Source organism: Macadamia integrifolia, unplaced genomic scaffold, assembly GCF_013358625.1.
Source record: "Macadamia integrifolia cultivar HAES 741 unplaced genomic scaffold, SCU_Mint_v3 scaffold_187A, whole genome shotgun sequence".
Lineage (NCBI taxonomy): Eukaryota > Viridiplantae > Streptophyta > Magnoliopsida > Proteales > Proteaceae > Macadamia > Macadamia integrifolia.
The window spans coordinates 68096-90853 of NW_024870634.1; the positions used below are offsets into that span (position 1 = coordinate 68096).

Genomic DNA, 22758 nt, shown 5'->3' on the forward strand with positions numbered 1-22758 from the left:
CAAAAGTAAGGATATGAACAATTGAATTTAAAGTGAGAGAAGTAGAAAACTGAATAGCACCCTTTCAAGAGACTAAAGATAGGGTGCCATCTACAAATATCACTTTTTCTCTGCTTGAGGTGGGTGAATACTGGTGAAAAAGGTTGGAATAACTAATCATATCATCAATAGCACCAAAGTCAATGATCCAAGGACTGGAGAGTATTACCGATGCGCATTGACCACCAAACAAAATATCTGAATGAACGAAGTTGGAACCTGAATGGACTAGAGAATTGGTATGTGCTAATGAATTGAAATCCTAAAGCATATGCCTATAAGCCTGGAGTTCCTCCTAAGATAGACCAGTATCAGCTGCAGAAGATTTGTCAACAGTTTTAGCCTGGTGGGCCTTGTTCTTGGATTTACCACTAGCACGCTTAGCTTTAAAATCAGCAGGTTTCCCATTAAGTTTTCAACATGTGGCTTTGGTATAGTATGGTTTGTTGTAGTGTTCACATTTCACTACTTCCTCGATAGTGTCACTAGTACAGGAATCTTACCCTAAGAAGTAGTAGAACCAATTTATAGGATGATTTCTCAGTAGGGGAAGTGTGAATCATAAAGTTACGTTGACACTCCTCTGTATTAACTAGGGAAAATGATTGTTTCAGAGTAGGGAATGGAAATTTTCTAGGTGTCTGGACATGAATATGATCATACTCAACATTCAAACCGCCCAAGAAATTATACACTCTAATTTTTTTTCACATGTTTTGCATAGGGAATAATATCTTCAGCACTAGATGGATGATAATCTACAAAGTGATCAATCTTATGCCATAGAGTTCGAAGTTCAACATAACACTTGGATACAGAGAGGTCTTGTTGAGTTGTAGTATATACTTTCTTGCGAAGATCAAACACCTAAGCATCATTCCCTATTCGTCCATAGGTTTTTTTGGCAGCAGCTTAAATATGAGAAATAGTTTCTAAATATGAGGGTTTCTTTGATTTTCTTGTGATGTATCTAATGAGATCTTTGGAAAAAATCATAAGATAAGTGGTTCTGGACCAGATGAGGATAATTAGTTCCATCAAATTTCATAGAACAAGCACTAGAAAAATAATATTCATTGCGACCTTGCATATGAGAGTCTGAGGTTGCAGTAGATACAATAGTTACTCCAAACATGAAAATAATAGGGTGAAGTCAATAAAAAATTGAGAGAAATATCATATCTTAAAAAACAGTCCTCAGAAAATGCCAACACTTGGATCGAACTACCCAGTAAGGGTGGTGAAGAATTCCTCCAAGTTATATCTGATAGGGATAAACAACCGAAGAGATATGAAAAATTAGCATTTTGGGAGAAACCCTAAATTTTCAAAAAGATGAAGATTACACACACAACACTAATGAGGATCACTTGATTCTAAGGGAGGGAGCCAAAAAATCGATGGGATCAAGGTTTTTGAGAAAACTCTAAAATCACATATGGGTATGGTCTTCAATCCTATAAGCAATAATGAATACTTCTTCAATATGCAGTGTTTGATATTCAAGAGGAGGTTTGATCTTAACAGAAGGAAGAATCAGACCTTAAGAAGGAAGAATCAAGAATCGCAGGTAGGGAAATAGTATTCCAATTGCTCATCTACACAGTTTTAGGGTTGAAAATATTGAGGTAATATGCAAGACAACAACTAGATTCATATGAATCAACTCATTAGTGTTGTTCCATGGGGAATTAGGGAGGCAAGGAATACAGAAGAAGATGGAGGTTGAGAAGGGATGGAAGCTTACGATTTGGTAAGAAGAGAAAGGGAAGGTTGAAAAACTTAGATCAGAAAAATGTCTCTAATACCATGTTAACAACTAAGTTAGGTTGGAATGCTTGAATGATCTAACTGATCACACAAACCCTTTACTTATAATAGGAAAAATATATAGAGTCATAACAGGAGTACAAGATACAACTCCCAACCCAATTACAAGTATACCTCCCATCCAACCGCCCCACTCTAAATAGGGTCGATGGGGTGGGAGAAAACCCCATTGTGCCCCTGCAGCACACTTAACAAATATTGTAACTTTATTAATACATATTTTCTTAAAATGTCCCATAGTTAACTGATTATCCCAATAGAAAGATAAATAACTCCCAAGACCAAGATTCCTGTCCTTTAGTAAAAAGAGTAGTTATCTCTTCACAATCGATCGAAATATCTGTGACTGTGACATCTAACAACCTTGCATGTTGGATTCCTTCAAGCAAACCCCGAGCCTCAAACTCGTACACAATCCCTGGAAAGCCATAGTCCTGATGAGCATTTACAAAATTACCTTTCCTAAGACATATGTTCCATTTCATAAGAGGGAGGGATGAGATAGACATAGGGAGGTCTATGTTAATTGAAAACTTGAACAAAAAAATATTTTTCTTACGTTAAATGGACACATCTATTTAAATACTACTATAAAAATAGATGACAAAAAATTTCTTTGATACATCACTTCACACCCAAAATGATAAGTTGAGACATATTCGAGTCCAATCCTTTTGGGAGATGCCAAACACTAGCTCGTCCTCTCTCTTGAATGATTAGACCTTTAGAAAGAAAATGAGCAAAACCGACCAAATTAATAAAGAGGAATTATCACTCCTCTCCTCTGTACTTAATCGAAATATCATGTTCCCCCAGACTTTTTGAATAAAATCACTCCCCTCCACTTAATTTAAAAGATTCTATCAACCGTGCCATTAGTAATTAACGGTGGTTAAAAAGGGAATTAAAAGGACAATAGCCCCTTAATTATTTTCAATATAAAAATATAAAAAGTACCCAAATCAATCTCAGCCCGACGACTCTGAGTTTCAAACAAATCCAACCTCAGCCTTGCGATCGCGATTGAAGGCTTCCAATCGCATTGGACAACCCTGGCCTAGGGTTTCGATGAAGCACAGGGCGGTGGCGTTAATGGGGTTGCAGCTGTGGCCGGTCTTAGAGAAGATGACCGCTGCCACTACTCCAAAACATCTCGACGAAGCTCGACCACAATAGGAAGGAGAAAATTAAATGAAATCAATTAGCGAACAGAGATGAGTTCGGTAAGCATCTCTGTTTCCACGATTGCCCGGGTTCACCGTCATTCCTTTGTTAGTCACCAGTGATCTGACTCTCGTGGGCCGTGTTCGATAGTCATTTGTTTACAAAGCAAGAAAGGAATCCCATAGCGATATAAAAATGACAAGTCATAGGCTAAGTGTGGGAGGGAACGGTGACTCATGCAATTGGACGCACCGTCATTCCCCACTTCTCTCGCTCTGAGCAATTCTCCTTCAAGCCCTCCTAGTTTTCTGCAATCCTACCAATCGTTCCCATCTTGCTTCAATGTCAAATATGATCTAAGCTTAGACTTTCAGTTTGTACAATTCCTTCAATGTTGAGCTCGGGATCTTAAGGGAATTCGGGATTTAGGCTCTGATTCGAGTCCTCTCTGCTGTCAAGGGCCTTGAATCATGTAAGGTACGCAACAAAGCTTATATCCCCAATCTAATTCATGTCATTCCACGAAGAATTTGTAATATTGTATTTACAATTCTGAAACGGTGATTTGGAAATGGAAATTTCTACTCAAAAACAGCTCCACTGGCCCGTACATGATCTATATGGGTTTATGATCTCAACACTCTTTGAGGAATCCCTGATCCAATTCCATCGTAATTCAGTTGGGACCCCAACAGCTCAGGTACATAAATTTCCTAAGCGACTCTTCCGACCGCTTCAATTTGTCATCACTAAAATCTAAACTATTCTTACCGAACTCATCTCTGTTTGTTAAGATAAAGGTCAGGGTCAATCAGGGCGGTGAAGTGAACACTGAACTCTCATTCTTAAGAGAGGAGAAGACGTGGGTTTCCGTTAAAACACTTTTGATGTTTCAAGCTTTTCCCTTCCTCTGCAACTCTCCCTTTAGCCCTTTTTCATCTTTAGCCTCTGCCTATGTCAATCTACCCTTCTCGTCTGCTCTTTTATTTGTTTATTTATTTATTTATTCTTTCTTCTGTAGCTATGAACACGACCTTGCAATAATTCTGCGGCAGCAGCACTGATAACTCATGGAATTAGCTTGGTAATCATTCTTCTACCTCTTCTTCCCCTCCTTCAAATGGGTTTTTAACTGATCTGGACTCTCTCTCCTAGGTGCTTTATTCTAATGGAGAAGAGGGGTTGGAGGAAGAGGAGAGGAGGAGATGAGAGGGATTATGGTGGTTGATGGTGAAGGAAGAAGAGAGAAGAAAAAGGGTTGGAGTGGTCAGAGATGCGTCACCGACAGTTGCAACTCAACGCCGGAGAGTGCTCGAACTAAGAAGATGAGCGTGCTTCGATTTGGTTCTATTATCTTGAAGAAGGATGGTCCTGAAATCTCACATAATAGGGTAGTTTAGGGATTATAAAAAGTAAGGTAAGACTGACGTCACCACTTAATGGCACTTTCTCACGAACAGGGACAATTGATAGGATTTTTCAGATTGAGGGGAGGGGAGGGATTTTTTCCAAAGAGTCTGGGGAAGCATGATATCTCGTACAAGGGAGGGGGTGATAATTTCTTATTAATAAATATTGGTTTTTAGTTTGGCTTTGGCGCATATCTTAAAAATTAGGTTTTTATATCTGACCCAATATATACAGAAATTTGATTGTTCGTTTCCCCTATTGGGAGCTAAACCTCACTGAATATTTGACACCCCAACTCTTGTTAAACATTAATTAACAAAAAAATATAATAAATACATATTAATATCTTACTTTATATTATGATTGAGTATGGAAATGACCCATTTTTCTTCGCTCATGCCTATTGGATCTCATCTTCTAATTGGCTACCTCAAGGGGTAGTCGAGTTGGCAAAAGATTTTCGTCTCAAAAGCATGTAGTTCTCATTCAATCCCAATATGACCTGATTTATACGGTTGTAGAGTCAGTGTGGGTTCGTGGGACTAGGATTGAAAAAAAAAAAAAAAAAAAAAACCCTCATACTGTAGGATGTGGGAATTACATTTTTTTTTTCGAAGAGGGGGTGGGAGATATGTGAAATACAACTACTTTTCCCCAATATCCAACTACAAGGTCAAACCGTCATTGGTGAAAAAGTTTATGCATACAAAAATTTCCAATTAGGTCAAGGGAAATTCCGCTTGAGAAGTAAAGCTATAGTTTTTCTTCTTAAGATTCTCTTTGAGATTTAGAGTGTGGATCAGGTCCTCGTACGAGAATCATTTGCGTACAGTGTTTGATCCACACTTGGATTCCACTGAAAATAAAAATCAACTAAAAAAGAAGAGAGATTAAGTGGAGTCTAAGTGTGAATCAAACACTATACGAGAATGATTCTTATACGAGTACTTGATCCGAACTCTAAATCTCATATAGAATCTTAAGAAGAAAAAGTGTAGCTTTACTTATCAAGTGGAATTTCCTTTGACCTAACTGAAAATTTTTGTTGCTTCACTAATGATGGTTCGACCTTATAGTTGGACTTTGTGAAAGGATAATTGTATTTTCACATATCTCCTATCCCTCCTCCTTCCAAAGGAAAAAAAAATTAAAATTAAACAATGGGACATGCCCTAGTCCCATGAGCCTATACTGACCGTGGGTTAAGGAAAATGTCATGGCTAAGTCGCACCCTTTATGGTTGCAGGTCTAAAATACCTTTCACCATAGCTTAAGGAAAATTAAGTGCGATAAGAAAAAAGAAAAGAAATGTCAGAAATGTATAAGCCAGAGCATCCAGTTAGGCCTGGTCCGTTCTATCGGTTCGGGTTCTGTTTTGACACCCCTCTCCACGTTAGTGTTGAAGTCACGGTGGGATGAGTTGAAGCATCCCGCATATGAAATGGCAGACATATATACCGTCGCCTGAGTATCTCTAAAAACCGAAACTTTAAGAATCCTAACTCGGTGGACGGCGTTTACCTATGAGAATGAGGAACAATCCACTGGCGGAGATCACCGGAGCAGCTTCTTCTGTCGGATTCCAACTTCATTTTGGCGGTGTTGTTCATGGCGGAACTGATGATTTTGGTCACCTTGACGTTGCAGTTGTTGTTGTTGCTGCTGCTCCTGCTCTTCTTCTTCTTCTTGTTGGCGTTGCAATCGTCGTCGTAGACGGCGTATACCTCCTAGAATAAGGACCATCATCGTTCTGCAGCTGCGACCACTAAAAATTATGCCTTTCTATTTCTCTTCAGTAAATCAATGAATTTATAAAGTTAGTTGAACGGAATCATTCAATTCAATCTTATACCCTCAGCTTTAATGTATAAACACGTTTTTATTGGCTTTTTCCATGGCGTAGTTCTATTTTAATACGATATAACGAAAACATTTCCAAGTTCTAACGTGCACGGAAAAAATTTTGGTTGCAGCTATACCGTGATCGGAGCCAAGTTCCCTTTGGATTCATATATACCATTCTAGGTTTAAAATTTTTTTAAATATACTTCAAGATTCCATTTGTTTGATTGTGAGCATGGATTGTGGTTGTGCCTACTTGCAAGGAAAATTATAAGTATTAAATAAATACAGAGAAAAGAATGCTACCTATCGTGCGCTAGTGCATCCAAACAAAAGGATGGAGAAATGTTCATCCCGCCCTTGTTGAATGCTTGATTGTGTATTTCCATTGGTCCTTGCACTCGCGTAGGGACCACGTGCCAAGTAGTGTTTTTCTCTCTCCTTATGAATAAAGAAACAAAGGGAAGAGGCATGGAAACATTAGATGGATTAATATCATTCTTTCTTCCAAAAACAAAATTAAGAGTAATAAATTTAATAGTTGAGGATTGCTATTTAGTTGTGTATCGTAGGGACCAACCAAGGGACGTGTGCAAACATCCAAGCAAGGGCAAAGTGGCCTTTTTACCACCCTGTGTCAGGGCATAAGACCGCACGATCAAATAGTGATATTTTCCCCTAAAAAAAAAAAAGTTGGTTCTTGCCTTGTGGATAGCTCTCCTTTGATTGTGGCACAATTTGTATTGAATTTTTCCTTAGAATTCAAATCTTGACTAAAATTAGTTTGTTGAATTGATTGCATCAAACATGAAGTGTAGTGCTTTTGGCTGAAACTTGCCATATGTAAGGTTGAATTGGACTTCTCTCAACATGAAAGGTCGGAACCTTAGCTTAAACTGTTAAACGTGTTCCATGCACTTAAGTATTGAATACAAAGAAAATCAATTATATAAATTGTAACCATTTGATCTAAATGAATTTTATCCATTTGGTCTAAATGGTATTGTTAGGACCTTTTCTATAATACCTAAAATGCTTCTTTGACCATCTAGAAGAAGTGCTAAAAGCGATGATTGTTGTATTTTTGGATCATTGTATTGCATTTACACCATACATTTGTTTTTATGGTGTATTTATCTTCTTTTGTAACTGAGATCTTATGACAATGCACATACATTTGTTTTTATATGGTGCCTCCTTTAGATTGATGATATGTGCTAGTGATTTGCGACATTTTCGCCTTGTATCAAATGAGCTTCTATAGGTGAAGCCCCTGCATTTTGGGAAGATGCCATTGTTAGTGAGACATTTTGTACTTGTCTCACAGGGTTTATTTGTTTGAGGTTTAGACAAATTTAGAAATTGACATATTTTTCATTATCCTTGCATGTAATTTCTTTAGCATACGTTCATACTATGCAACCCAAGTTGGTAAGATTACAAGCTTTTTGACTTGATTGATCCCATATATTCTCAGATGTGATGATTGGCACGATTGAGTGTTTGTAGTCTCATTTGGACCAAGGCATTAAAGATGCATCAACAATTCTCATTTGTGGTCACATTTTGTTTGTATAAATCAAAGAGCTGTTTGAATATATATATATATATATATATAATTTAAAACTAATGGTGTATATTGCCCAAGTAGGAGGTTGTAAGGTTTCCTCTTTGGTGGGCTACAAAACTATCACACCCCGCCCCCACTTACCTGAAGGCTGGTGACATGGACACGCACATGTGTACACAATCCATCCAGCATCTACGATGCAGTACTTTAAGTTACATAAAGCTATGAAATGATTCTACGATCACATAGATAATAATAAATCAAAATATACACAACTGGTGATTTCTATTGATATTTACCACACACATATATATATATATATATATATTTTTCACAGCAAAAACATAATTACAATTATGCCCCTAGGGCTATATCTAATATGTACACAAAAAGAAGCAAAAGTAGAAGATGATACTCTTATCCTCAATGTGCTCCAAATGCACAGTCATCACATACGCATCGGTCCTCGTACATAGCTATCTCTTTGTCCCAGAGATCACTTCCTTAGATAGCCGGCTCCTCAGCCATAGAATCCATATGGTTACCTGAATCGACATCTCAAAAGGGGCAACAATAGGGGTGAGCTTCCACAAAGCCCAATGAGGGGTACATACAGACATTCACAAATTTTCATGAAATTCAACAAGTATAAATGCCCAACCAAACCAATATAAATGCAATGATATAATCTAGATTATTAGCAAACAAACCTAGTCAACAGATTCTAAGTCGATAGTAGATATCAGTGCTACTGCAACATTAATGGTATCCCCAGTCACGAAGATATGTTATCGGTCCCCAAGGATACAAGCTGGTTGCAAGTCAGGAGCATACCGGTCCCTACATGGCTACTTCGGTACCCGATAAACCCCCATTAATAATCCCTCATAATACTACTCATCGAATCCAACATCGCATGTAGGCTATACCTACCACTGAATACAACATCGCGTGAGGGTTTGTCACGAAGCCGGTACCCCCCACCTCAGTCATCAAAAATTCTCCCAACCTCGGTCCATCGGACGGTGGGATTAGCTAATACGTAAACCCCTATTGGCAAGGGTTGTAGCACCAAGGTGATTGTTCTAGCATAATGCATTTTATCATAGTATGAGTCACATCACAATCAAACTCACACACCCTGTAGGCATACAATGCTGAAACCCAACTTTCAACTACCCTATACCCCACACTCACACACCATAGGCATGCGGTGCTGGAACCAACCCTTCGCCACCCTGCACCCTAATTTCTACATCATACTCACGCACAATCACCCTGGGAATGCAATGCCGGAATCCAACCTTCGGCTACCCTGCATCTCAGTCACATACACATACACATACATTCACACTCATATCATTATGCAACATACACATTCACTTCAAGAACAGATTTATAATATGCAAATGACATGCTTATCTACATATGTATCATGACATAAACATTCCATAAAATCACACAAAATCCTATCACCTTGAATCTCAAGTGTCAGTGGATAGTTGATGGCCTCGTGCCGCGTTGTCTCGGCAGTTCTTAGTTCTACTCCTAGGATACATAAGATTTTTGAGAAAATTAGTCATCCATAAGGAAGTGGGACTCTAGGGCACACATTCTAGTTTCATTTCCTATTTTCTTTTTCTTTGAATCGTTTTCAAGTTGGGGGTTTTATAATTATAAGGTTGATTTATATGTGAAGGATGTTCACCCACTTCAATTAATTTAGATTTAGTGTGTTTTGTGGGTTAGTTAAGATAGGGCTACATAGTGTACGCAAATTCCCCAAAGTTCAAGTCTTGATGAAGCTAAATTAGGGAATTTCGGTTTGAGGATTTATGTTGTGACCACCAATAGCTTATGTGACCACTCCAAGTCACCATTCATGTGTTTAATTTCATTTTTCCTCACCCAATTTTGGGTTTAAATGGTGAGATGTAGAGGATTTGGACAAAGTCCACTAATTCTAGGGTTTGATTACCCAAATTGGGGATTTTAGGTGGGAATTTCATAAAGGAAAGTTCATAGACTCAAATTGAGCTACCAACCTTGCCAGGGTAAGTCTCTTACATCGAATCCCCCTCCCAATTGGTAGTCTTGACAAGTGAAAAGGTGGATTTTAGGAAATTTAAGTAATTTAAGTAATTTCTCCATTTCTAGGTTTTGTGTTGCCCAAATTAGGGGTATGAGATGAGGCTTTTTATGGAGAAGGTCCATACACTCAATGTGAGTGGCTACTCTTGCTAACTAGGTACCCCACACAAAATCTCCCAATCAATTTGTATATTGGGTAAGTAGATTTCGATTGGGGTTCTCCACTTCACTTAATGGAGAAAAGGAAAATGGGAGATAGAGAGAGAGGCATGTGTGTGTGGAGAGGGGTAAAGAAGATAGGGCTTACCTTAGACCCTTGCTCTCTTTCTCTTCCCTCTCTTCCTCTTGTTCTAATTTGGTGGTTAGAAGAATGAATGGGCAAGGCTTCTATTTATAGTCACTTAAGTTGCCTAAGGGTTATTTGGGAAAATAATGAGTTTTCATTCATTACCGGGTTAATTCGTCATTTGGCACTAACGGGTCCACCTTGGGGTGTCCCGATACATTAATCCATCACCCAGTAGGTGGTACCAACAAATGGAGGTGGTTTGAGATGCACGAGTGCGAGAGCTTGGGCCCCATAGCCAAATAACCCATTTTGGGCCTATATACTCACCAAAGGTGTTCATCGGTGAAGGTCAAATTGGCCCCCCTTGTGTGGAAATGGATTCCTTAAGTTGGTTGGGACCTTCCCAAGGTCTTTCCAGTGTGTGGGTCCCACATTTTGATACATTTTACTATTAAAGCTGGGGGGTTTTCTCGTTAAACCCCTTCCAGTTATTGAGGCATGAGTAGCAGGTGCAAGTGGGGTCGTCCTTCCCTTCTCGACAAAAGACAGATACTACCTAGTACTCATTGGTACTGGTGTCCTCTGGTGATTTATTTGTATATTATTTACAATAGAAAATTTTATGGCTCGGGTATAACAAAAACCGAGTTAGTGCAATGTTGACTATTATTGGGGAAAGTTTGTTAAGTCCAATACCGGGAAGTGATCTCATATTGAATTATTAGACCAGATTTATTTGATACACCTTATATAAAATGATTATTTATACATATATGTGGACCTAATTCTAATATCCTTTAATGGGAAAATCTTTTTTTTCCATGCAAGGTTGATCCTTGTCCTCACATTCTTATAGTCAGCATTGGCCTATTAGATGTATGATTGAGAAATCCTAGAGTCAAGAAAAATGAAGGGGGTAGACAAAATCAACAACCATCATGGAAAGGAGAGTTCATATATACAGTCTTCTCCCACCATGGATCCAGATATGCCTGAAACACTCATCTGTGTATAGATTTGTAATCTCATATGATATCCATGTTGTTTTAATGTTCAGATTTCTATTAATATCTCTCTCATTTTGCCTTTCCAAACCCAATAAACTTGCTCATGAACTTCTAGAAGCAAATGCCCCATAAGCATGCACTTAGAAAGTTACGAAACTAAGGTTAAAAAAGACAATTTTGTTGGCTGTTTAGTTGTCAATTAAGAAAGGGAATTAACAACTCTTAATTTTGAAAGAAATGACTTTCTGTTCAAATTTAAAGGTAAATCTTAGAACCTGTAGTGATAAGATAATGCTCCTATTGGATACATAGCCCAAACCCACAAAAAAAAAAAAAAAAAAAAACCTTGTTGGAGATTTTTTTTTTTTTACTTTCACCCATTAATACTGAAAAATATATATTAAAAAAGTCTTCTAATTCATATATGAAAAGGAGAGTGAAGGAAAACCTTGTTGGAGATTCCATTTTTACTTTCACCCATTAATACTGAAAAAAAAAAAAAAAAAAGATTAGAAATGTCTTCTACTTCATATATGAAAATGAGAGTGAAGTCGCATGAAAAGTGTCCCGTATTTTCTTCGATCTTGAGAGTGGGCTACGTACTTACCTTTTTTATAACATCTTTTCCCAATTTCTAAAGCTTTTCTTTCTATATTACAACAATTATGCTACAGGGTTTGTCCTGTTAGATTTAGGGGTTTCTCCTCCTTTCTTTTGATCTGCCGAAAGAAGGTTGTAGGGATTGTCTTTCTCTATGTTTTTTATGTTTTTTTTTTCTTTCTTAATAAATACAATTTACCTATCAAAAAAAGAAAAAGAAAAGGAGAGTGAAGGAATATATAAAGAATACCACAGAACAAATTGCAGAGATTTCTCCACTTTGATTTCAATACAACATCATTGTAAAGAAGAATGGAACAAGAGGGATTTTGATTGAGATACAAGAAACATCTAATTTGGGTACAAATTAATAGACAATTTAGAATGTAATAAATAACTTTGAAACTATGCATCCCATAGATGGTAGCTACATCTTTATCACATAATTTGCGCAAGAGCTGATCCTCCCATCATTCATGCATACTTGGGTGTGAATTCGTTATGCTTCATCTGCAATTTAAATGCCAAACAGTTTCTTTAACGATCACAAAATCAAAACAATAACCATGAGAAGAAAAAAGGCCAAAAAAAAAAAAAAAGTGAAAAGCACATCATTAGAAAATTTACCTTTACACAGGATTACACAGAATACGGAAAGTTGTCTTTCTGGACATTCTCAACCTTTCTTCTCTTTCGGAACTTTCCTTTTGAGAGGTCGTTGATGGAACGTCTCCCTGGAAAAAAAAAAACATTGATCATGCATAGTTTTTAACTATCACTTAAGATTGTAACTTGGGGTTAGGACACTTTCCCTGTTAGCAAACATGGGTGGTTATAGATCCATGTGATAAAGGACCTCATGTCTATTTCTCAGGTCAGGTGTAATAGAAATTTGTTAAGAAGTGAGTTCAAAGTGACAAATTTAATTTATACTTTAAACTCACGCTTAACAATTTACTCTACTTGTTTTTAATTGAAATTTGACCTAGATAGGCTTGGATTCCTCTATCACATGAATCCACTCCTGCAGGAAAAGACTTCTTGTGACCATTAGAAGTCACATCTCGGCGGATAGATTTTGAATCTTTATATTTGCCAAGATGGGAAAGTTCAATCATACCAGCAAAGTTGTGGCACCCTCCAAGATAATGAATTGGATCTCTTCACAGCGGTTGGCTGAGACACATATGTTCTCCAATCCTCAAGCATAACCTTGAGATCATGGACTTTTCTGTCCAGACCAGCACAACAATTTGCATGCATTGTGCAGACTTGGTTTAAATCCTTGCTAGTCTCACAGAATCCACCAAAGTAAGTAGTGCTCAAGAACCTCATCTTCAACCCAATTAGAGTGATGAAAGGATGATGCTTGATCATGTTAAATACATCTTGATCATGAAGACCTGGATGGGTGTTTTTAGAGAGGTACCAGAACTTGTAGAACTTCATTGTCCTTTTATTCGATTTCACATAAGTAAATCCTCCATTGGGAGCGTTATTTGAATCCAAGGAGTTGCCATTGAATCGATCACATGAAATCTGGAAATCTGCATCTTTATATAGTCGTGGAAAAGGGTCTCTGAACCACATTATATCAGCATCCTATAACAAGAGAAAAAAATAATTCAATACAATTTAATCTTGGGTGGTAAGAACTTTCCAGTTACCCGGGCTCGCAGCCAAAGAAATGAAATGGAATAATTCACTTTCCATTTCATGACTCCATTTCTTTGGCTGCAAGCCTTGTAGTAAGAAAGTTTCTGCAATTCAGGTAACAGCAAAATTTCATTAGAGAGAGAGAGAGAATACAGTGAAAACGAAGTTGTAACCAAGCTGAAGAACAGAGCGTAGGAAATGAATCCTTCTCCACATCATCTTCAGGTAATCAGGGGACATGAAATACTTTTCTTGGCCGGAGAAATCTACATCTTTCGTGGTGAGAGCAAAGCAATGAGAGTGTACAGCCAAGCAGCTATTGTAAGCCTTCTGGTCCAGAGCAACCACAACCAAATGGTCTAAAAGGTGTTTGGTTTGGTTCCCAATCAGGAAGCTTTCAAGAAAGAGATCGAATATTGAACCTGGAGTTGCCCATGCTTCGTTTAATGTCGTTATGATCACAGTATTGTCTTCCATTGCAGCTTCCTTCAGTACTCTTCCCAATTTCCCCTTTCCATTTTCCTACAAAGATAGCCACCGCAAGTGTTACTCCACTCGCATGAAGGAGGATTTGCCTTTAATCTCAAGATAATCCCTCATCTTTAGATTTGCTAGAAGCAGAGGAACCCACATTTGAACACAAATTGACGGAGTGGGAGAAGTCACATAGTGAAACGACGAAACAGAATGAGTATTAATGTTTGTGAATTTGTTGTTGGGCCAGCTCTTCATCTAAGAGCGGGCAGGGAGGGGGATATGCGGAGGCAGAGTGGACGAGAGAGAGAGAGAGAGTGGGGAGGGGGTGTTGTGCCAATCATGATGATTCCAATGAATTCCCTGGGGACCACGTAGAGGTCTACTTCCTAGCTTCACTTCGAGGTGGGCTCCATTCCTCTGTTAACCGTGCGACTCTTTCAGATCCTATTGGTCGGCTTCATCTATCAGGCGATGGATACTTAGGTTCAAATACGCACGAATTTGCTGTTTACTTATTGGGTTCATATAATTCAGAAAACAACACTAATTTTCTTGAGATGGGTGGTTAAAGGGTGGCTAAAGAAAGAAAAAGGTGGATAGGAAAGGCCAAGCAGGGAAAGGGGGATATGCAAGAGAGCTGGGCAGTAGGGGGTTGCATAAGTTCACAGTAGAGAGAGAGAGTTAGTTTTGTGGCAGGGAGCAAAGGGTAAGGACGGCAAAATTGAAAATATGAAAAATGTATGCCAAACAAAAATAATAAAAAAATTCTGAAATGTGAAGTGTGCCATCCGTAGTTTCTCTAAATGTTAGCTAACCCAAGTATAATGTGCCCTAAATTTTATTTTCCTAACCCATTAGTTTATCAGTTTCAATGCCAAAAGATCATAGAATCATGCTTGTGTTTGACATATTACGAGCTTAGTTGTCTTACGTTACATGTGTATAGACGAATATGTAAATACGAGAAACAAGAACCCCATAGTTATACAAACACAAAAAGATAATAAATAGACACCCTTGAAACTTTATCTTCCAGTAAATAATAATTTTACCTATATACATGTAATAGATCTAAATCCCACTCAATTAATCATATAGAAATCTACAAATAATGGTGTTGACCCTATAGAAACAGTCCCAACGATATCATCTTGGGAAAACCCTGTAAAATAGCCACTTGGTGGTCATTAGGAAATCCTAGACTGAGAGTTGTTTTGATGATTAGATATCAACCAAATACTCTTATTCCATGGTAATGGTATTTGATGATATTGATATTTGGTATGATATCGGTAATTGATATAACATCAATATAATATGGTGTGTTCTTTACATCGTATCTCATAATAATATCTTATTGACAATTCGATATGATATCGTTTTTGTTTACATGTTGACACCCTTATTCCATGGTTATCCTAGTCTATGGGGATGGAAAAGCATGCAACTGGAATTTACATAAAAAAGAAGAAGAAGAAGAAATTATTGATAAAACCATAATGTGCTTTTCCTTTTGCATATGATGGTGACATGTATGGCTATCCATGCTTCGCCTATCTATGGAGAATTTCAACCATACAATACCCTCCAATTAATACGACCCTAGGGATCAGAGTTCAAGTGGGCATATGGGTGTCAGCCTTACTTGCATGGATGTATTTGCATGTGTGATGTTTTTTGATGGTCTTGGTGGTGGATGAGCTTCCAGCAGGTGGCTCAGCGGCTGCCAGCTGGTAATTTAAGGTTCTAGCAAGTTCAGAAATGGTCCCTGATTTGATCCTTTTTCTCTCTATCTTTTTGAAATATAAATATAATGTTTTAAAAGATTAATAGTTAATAATAACTATAATTCAGTGATCTTTTTATTGGCCTTTTATGAATTTTTGTTAAAAGAAAAAAAAAAATCCATGGTCAGCCTCGACCAAGGTAAAGATTAAAACAACAATTGCTTAGTACAGTTGATGAAATGTGGTGCATCAAAAACTCATACTCATCAAGAGGTTTTGAGTTCGAGCCTCCTGGTTATTATCTACTTTTCCTCCTAACCTATAAAAAAAAAAAAAATAAGGAGTTCATATCATTCACGCCTCATGATGCCCACTCTGTACTTCTCATAATCAAAAGCTAAATAAAACAAAAGAAAAAAGTTCATGTGACCGATAGTGCAAAATAGAATCTTTTGGCTAATAATTACTCTTTAATTCTTTTCCTATTTACAATATTTCTCCTATTTAGGAATGGGGAAAAAGAATCTTGCCTGACAATGTGGCGCCTGTATCCAAATTCTAGATACAATGGGAGGCGAAATGACCACCTCACCTCTCGAATGCAAAAAATCCCGCCCATGTTAATGCTACCCTAGCATTGTAATTAGCCTCTGTGCTAGCATATGGACTATGTTGTTGGGCACACTCTCCCCCAAATGAATATTTAAAACTATTTTTAAGTTCACAACTCCTGATCCGAAATTTCCTAAAAAACATTGACTGGTCACCATAATCTTGTGTTGATGAATGATCCATGATCCCTCACCTCAAAATGAAACTTTAACAATTTTTTTTTTTTTTCAAAAAAGGTTTGAGTTCTCTACGCATACACTAGTCTCTCTCTCTCTCTCTCTCTCTCTCTCTCTCTCTCTCTCTCTCTCAACAATAGATAACAAATATGTCATTTCAGGGGATTGAGATAGACACTATGATACCCAAACAAATATCTTAAGCTGACACATCCAAAAAATATTAGTCTTTGTGTAAAGCATACTTAAATACAACTACAAAAATAAATGACTAAAAATTTTTCATACATAAGTTTTTCACACCCAAATTGCTAACTTGAGGCATATTCAAGTCCTATCCATTAGGGAGACAACAAATACTAGCTCGTCCTCTCACCTGATTTATTTAAAAGAAAATGAGTGGATCACTAAATATATATATATATATATATATATATTTTCTTTCGAGGAGAGGAAGAAATGATAACTTTAGGCATATTTATGTCCATTCAATGGAAAAACAATAGTTACATGCCCTTCTAGGAAATGGCCAACTCTAGGGATATGAGAGAGAGAGAGAGAGAGAGAGAGAGAGAGAGAGAGAGAGTTTAAAAATTCATTTGATTTCATTTGACTCAGTATAAAGACCAAGTCCAAGTTGCTTATTGGCTGAGATAAGCTCAGAATAAATCCGATATTTTTTATATTGGACAAGTTTACATTATTCTTGGCCCAATTTTTCTTTTTTTCTTTTTTTATTTTTTAATAATTTTTCATTCAGGCTTGTTAGACTCTATATAAAAATAATAAAATAAATACACGCTATGACGCTACTACTTCTAATCATGATGAAGAATACATTTAATTGTTCCTACGAAAAAACAATAAGAAGACAATTAATTGTTTTGAGGAATATCTGAGTCCAATCCATCAGGGGGAGGTCACTGAGGGAGCATCATTTTCTCCTTTTTCAAAGATATGAAAAATGGGCCAAGTCTTAGAAAATTTGTTCAAAGGTAAAATTATAGCACAACCTCCGGATAGGTCCAGTATCCCATTTTTTTCTACCAAGATTAAGATAGGGTTATTTTCAATCTCACACAATAGGAAATAGAAATTTACGATAACAATCACATTCTGCAAAGTCCAACCACAGGATCAAATCACCGTCGGTATAGATACTTAATGATATGAAACTTTTCATACAATTCAAGGAAATTTCACTCAGAAAAGAAAGAACTGAGTTTTTTTTTTCTTAAGATTTTTTTTACCGTATATGATTTGATGCTATGATTGGACTCTAAGAAGAATGAATGTTGTCTATAATTCACATCTTTCCTATTATTAAATGTCCAAATTACCCTTGACATAAAAAAAAATTAGGTGGAAGAAACAAATGAGGAAGACTCATTTAGAGCCGAGTTGACAGCGGGATGAGCCGACGCATCACAGAAGATGCAATGGCAGAGACACAACTGAGGAGAACCTTCGGAACAAGGGAAAAGATGCCGAATAATATGCGCCGGTCGTCCTATTTCCGACTCCTTTACACTAAGACCTTTCATTATAGTTATAATTTAATAACAAAGTGATTAAAGAACTAAGAAAAGAGAGGAATTAAGGAACTCACCATGGAATAAGAGGAGTGACGGAGAAGAAGGAAAGGATAGACAGTGTTGTTGAGGACGAGGCAAGGTACTGCAATGGCGGTGAACACTAGTGTTACTATCAGAACCCACCGGCGGAGATTACCGGAGTAGCAGCATCCGCCTGTTTCTCCTCTGCCGGATTCCAATTTCATTTTACCGGTGTTGCTCGTGGCGGAACTGATGATTTTGGTCACCTTGACGTTGTTGCTGCTGCTGTTGCTCTTGTTGCTGTTGTTGTCGTTGCCGTCGACGTCGTGAACGGCGGCGTATAGCTCCTAGAATGAGGAACAGCATCAATCTGCAGCCGCGACCACTAAAAATTGTGCCTTTCTAATTCTCTTCGGTAAATTTATGAGTTTATAAAGTTCATTGAATAGAATCATTCAATTCAATCTTATACCCTCAGGTCAACACTCTTCGTTCTAACGTGCACGGTGACAGGCCATTAAAATAAAAGAAAAAAAGGGGGAATTTAATATCACTCCCTTACACGTGGCCTATATTTACTAAAATCTTTTTATCTTTTACTTTTTTACTAATACTCTCTTGCTTTTTTATTTTTACATCTCTTTTTTCCCTATTCTTTTTAATACTCAAATTACCCTCCCTTTTCACTTGTAATCTATTACATTCTTTTTCAAATTGATTAATTCAAAACTTGGTTTGAACCAAAGCACTAACAATTTTTGTCTCATCTAAACATCAAGGATATTGACATAGCTATTGTGTTCTTAAAGATATTAATTAATTATTTATTATTATTATTTTTTATTTCGTCTCATCCAATCATTAGGGATGTTGTTTATTTTTTTCTTTTATTATTATTTTTTATCTCATCCATCATCATAAATTTAGCAATCTATTTTTTTTTATAGGTATTAGATTGGTATCAGTCTCAGCCAATCTAAGGATAAAAAAAAAAAAAAAAAAAATACGCATGGCACTCAATTGGAACATATGATACTGATATAGATATAGATCAGATACAAAATTATTCTTTTCTGAATTTACAATTTCCTTGATGATTAGATGAGACAAAATTTGTTAGTGGTTTGGTTCAAACCGTGTTTTGAACCAATCAATTTGAAAAAAAGTATAATAGATTACAAGTGAAAAGGAAGGGTAATTTGGGCATTTAAAAAGAGCAAGGGAGAAAGAGATGTAAAAATCAAAAAGCAGGGGAGCATCAGTAAAAAAGTAAAAGGTATGGGAGTTTTAGTAAATATAGGCCAAGTGTAAGGGAGTAACATTAAATTTCACAAAAAAAAAAAAAAAAAAAAAAAACCATAAGCCTGAAAGCCCATGCCCTAACCCAAAACCATTCATGTGGAGGATTACTAAAGTGCCAAATATAATAATCAAGAATATCTTATAAATGGATTTTTCCGAAAATGAAAAAATCTTATAAATGTAGAAAGGTGCGAGATTGGATCCGTTACTTATATGATCACTCGATCATATGGGCGAGCATCCAATACTTACCCATTTTGGTTTTAAGTATATCCCTCTTCACTCATGTAATGGCAAAAAGTGAGATAAGTGTTGAATACTCACCCGTACGACTAAGTGATTATGCGAGCAATAGATCCATTCTCAAAAGCTTCTTGCCTTTTGGATGACTGACGTAACCAATCTAAATTTGAATTAGATACATCATTTTTTTTTTTTTTTATCATAGATGTGACAAATCAAGTCTGGATCGCCTCCTTGCGAGTAACCACCCCATTTCATCTCACCTTTGGAGTGTAGAGAACACAGTTCATGAATGATATGAGATGAGATAAGGCAGTTACTTGAACTTGATTCTGTCAAATCATCATGTGAATTTTTCTCTTTGTATTATTATTATTATTATTATTTTGATACCCAAGGTGTCCGGATCTTTGACCCGACTAGTCCATGGGGTCACTATGATACCGCTTGCATAGGACCGGATCATTTCGAGATGAAAATTCTCGTGTGATGGCTCCAAGAAGTTAGGTGTAACGGCAAAGGTTTGATCACGGGACCTCACTTCCTGAGGCAGAACCTCTCTTTATACTTTTATCTATAAAATCAATATTGGAGGTCAATATCAGAGAATTGTTGTGGCAATTTATAGGGGAGAGCGTAAGGGTCGAACATTAATTATCAAATTACATAGTCAAGCTTATCATTTGGCATACCATGTTTAAACACGTTCTACCTCAAGTACTTAACACAAAGAAAATCAATATGATAAGATGAATTATAACCATTTGATCTAAATGGTAACGTGATAATTAAGTTGATTTTTATTCATTTGGTCTACAAGGTACTGTTAGGATTTTTATGTGGGCTTAACTGATACCGGTTGATCCATTGGGCCCAAGCAATTTTAGACCCACTCTGATTAGGAAACTCCTAGCTCTTTCCATTGTGAGAGTGGAATAGGGTTTTAGGGATTCTATTATAAATAGAATACTGACGGTCCCTGCAGCCATTACTTTACTTAATGCCTTATTGGTTTTGGGAGCACGGCTTTCTCACAAGAGCAAGTGCACAGAAAGAAAGGAAACCCTAGAGTAAGAGGCTGCAGAAGATCTCAGTAGAAGGACTCCACTTTCGTAGTTCATTGTCATCTTCATGGGAGTAATGTTTAACCACATGGGACAAAGGTTCATGATCTATGTTCATGGGACACAGGTACTTCTTTATTCCCATTTATGGTTCATGTCATGGTTGTCCCATTGATTATTATAGATATGGTAAATCTATATGGTTATGTATTTTAAGATGGGATACTTTATTGTTCTTGGTTTAGGGACTACACCTATGATTAATCTTTTATGATTGGTTGATGATTCTTGTATTCTAAACACTATAGGGTTATTCATATGTTTAATATGGTAAAGAATCCCCAATAATCGGTATCAGAGCCAACCCTTACGGTGTTAGAATCAAGAAAAATTGATTTTGTATAGGGTTTGTGTCCCAAATCATGAAAATCATAATTTTACCATTACTTAAAGATCCCATATGGGAAAAATTTCTTCACGAAAGTTGTAGAGCATGAAAAGATGATCGCGGCAATATTCCGTAAGTCACCGAAAACCTCCGGACACGCTGGCATGCGTCGTCAAAAACCAGCTGCCGGAGGAGAGAGAAAAAAAAATTTTCAAAAAAAAAACGGCGGCGAGTCATCGCCGGGTCACCTCGGAAATCCTACCGAGTTAACCCGGGATGTAGTGGGTCAACTCATGACCAACTCTGTTTGACTCGGTCAAAGGTTGACTGGATCGTTGACCAATTGACCCGAATTTTGACTCGGAATCAATATGCCTGAACCGGATTAGACCGATTGGCCGAACCGGTTGGTTTGGGAAACTAGATTGATTTTGATCTATTTTTAGTTCTGCAACTTCAAATGGCTCGTACGGGCAAACGGTGAAGAATTTTTCACCCTGGTTTTTTGCGTTGAGTCCAGTTTTTCGTACTCTTCGTTTTGATATATTATGAGCCTAGTTTTGATCAACTTTTATGATTTATTTTGTATAAGTTACAAGTATGGGTGGTTAATGATTCTTTATGATTTTCCTATTAATTGGAAGAAATAAAAGAAAATCAACTCATACATTACTTGCATATCAGAATATGAACTTGGTTATTCTTGGTAATGTAGTTCATGCTTTTGTTTATGAATATTTTTATTCATGCTTAAACAATCCCACTTTTAGCTACCGGAATGAATTTGTAGACTATTACAATAAGATTGGGTGGAATTCACCAAAGTGGTAAAGTTCAACTTTATTGTAATAGAATACAAATCAAAGTCTTCTTTGTTTGAAAAGACAGAGAATAATGATTGGTAGCAAAGTTGTTAATGTTCACCTAAATGTGACATTATCAAAGAAAGGTTAAAGTTAAAGTAAGTGAAAAACAGAATAGGGATTTCTCAACCTAGAAGATGCTGTCCATCCAAAGATGGCGGTACTTTTCGAAAGTTAGAAGAAGTCTCGCAGTAATTGCAGAAACTTGAGTGGATTAGTATGAAGTTTCGGTTGACACTCTTGAAGTAATTGATAATTGAGCATTGTAATGTTTATTTTGTTAACAGTTACATGCTTGTTCTTTTACATGTAAATTGATATTTAGTTCATGTTTAAATAACCCACAAATTTAAGCTGCCAGGTGTAGTTGTAAGCTATTGCAGTGGAATTGATGGAACCCACCAAAGTGGTAAAATCTAAGATTACTATAATAGGTTTACAACTCAAAGATTTTGTCTTATATTCAAAGACATAGAAAATTGTTAACAGGAATTAAGTAATGTTTGCCCAAAGGCGACATTATCAAAGATATGCATAAATGCAAGTGTACTCTAGGCAGACCTTAACCTAGAAGTTGTTATGCATCCAAAAGTGATAGTAATTTTCAAAGTTGAAGAGCTCCCACTGTCATTGTAGTTTTTGAGTGGACTAGTGCATTCCAGACCTAAAGGTTGAGATTGTAGTTCAGTTGACACTTTGATTATGTTTAATGGTTAGTGATGTAATGTTGGTTTTTATTGATGTTACATGCATTAATTAAATATCGAATGGATTATTCTTCCTTAAGTTGAACCATTAAGCTAATGTCTTTAAAAGTGGCTTGAGAATATAGAGGCCTACATATGTCTCAAA

The 22758-nt window shown here is 36.8% G+C and overlaps 1 protein-coding gene and 2 long non-coding RNA genes across 3 annotated transcripts; 1 reads left to right on the forward strand and 2 right to left on the reverse strand.

The window, feature by feature from the left end:
• Window positions 1-1885: 1885 nt before the first annotated feature.
• Window positions 1886-6258, reverse strand: LOC122071075. Its single transcript, XR_006138049.1, has 2 exons — window positions 5965-6258; window positions 1886-2287 (listed from the first exon to the last, which is right to left on the reverse strand). It is a non-coding gene; the product is annotated as an uncharacterized LOC122071075 (long non-coding RNA).
• LOC122071074 lies at window positions 2848-4798 on the forward strand. Its single transcript, XR_006138048.1, has 5 exons — window positions 2848-3510; window positions 3629-3733; window positions 3828-3895; window positions 4055-4117; window positions 4189-4798. It is a non-coding gene; the product is annotated as an uncharacterized LOC122071074 (long non-coding RNA).
• A 5831-nt stretch (window positions 6259-12089) lies between the features above and the next one.
• Window positions 12090-18504, reverse strand: LOC122071072 (uncharacterized protein At4g15970-like). Its single transcript, XM_042635343.1, has 5 exons — window positions 18100-18504; window positions 13652-14020; window positions 12963-13444; window positions 12470-12576; window positions 12090-12352 (listed from the first exon to the last, which is right to left on the reverse strand). Exons 1-4 carry the CDS (start codon window positions 18268-18270, stop codon window positions 12519-12521), a joined length of 1080 nt encoding a protein of 359 aa, XP_042491277.1. The 5' UTR covers window positions 18271-18504; the 3' UTR covers window positions 12090-12352; window positions 12470-12518.
• Between the last annotated feature and the right edge of the window lie 4254 nt (window positions 18505-22758).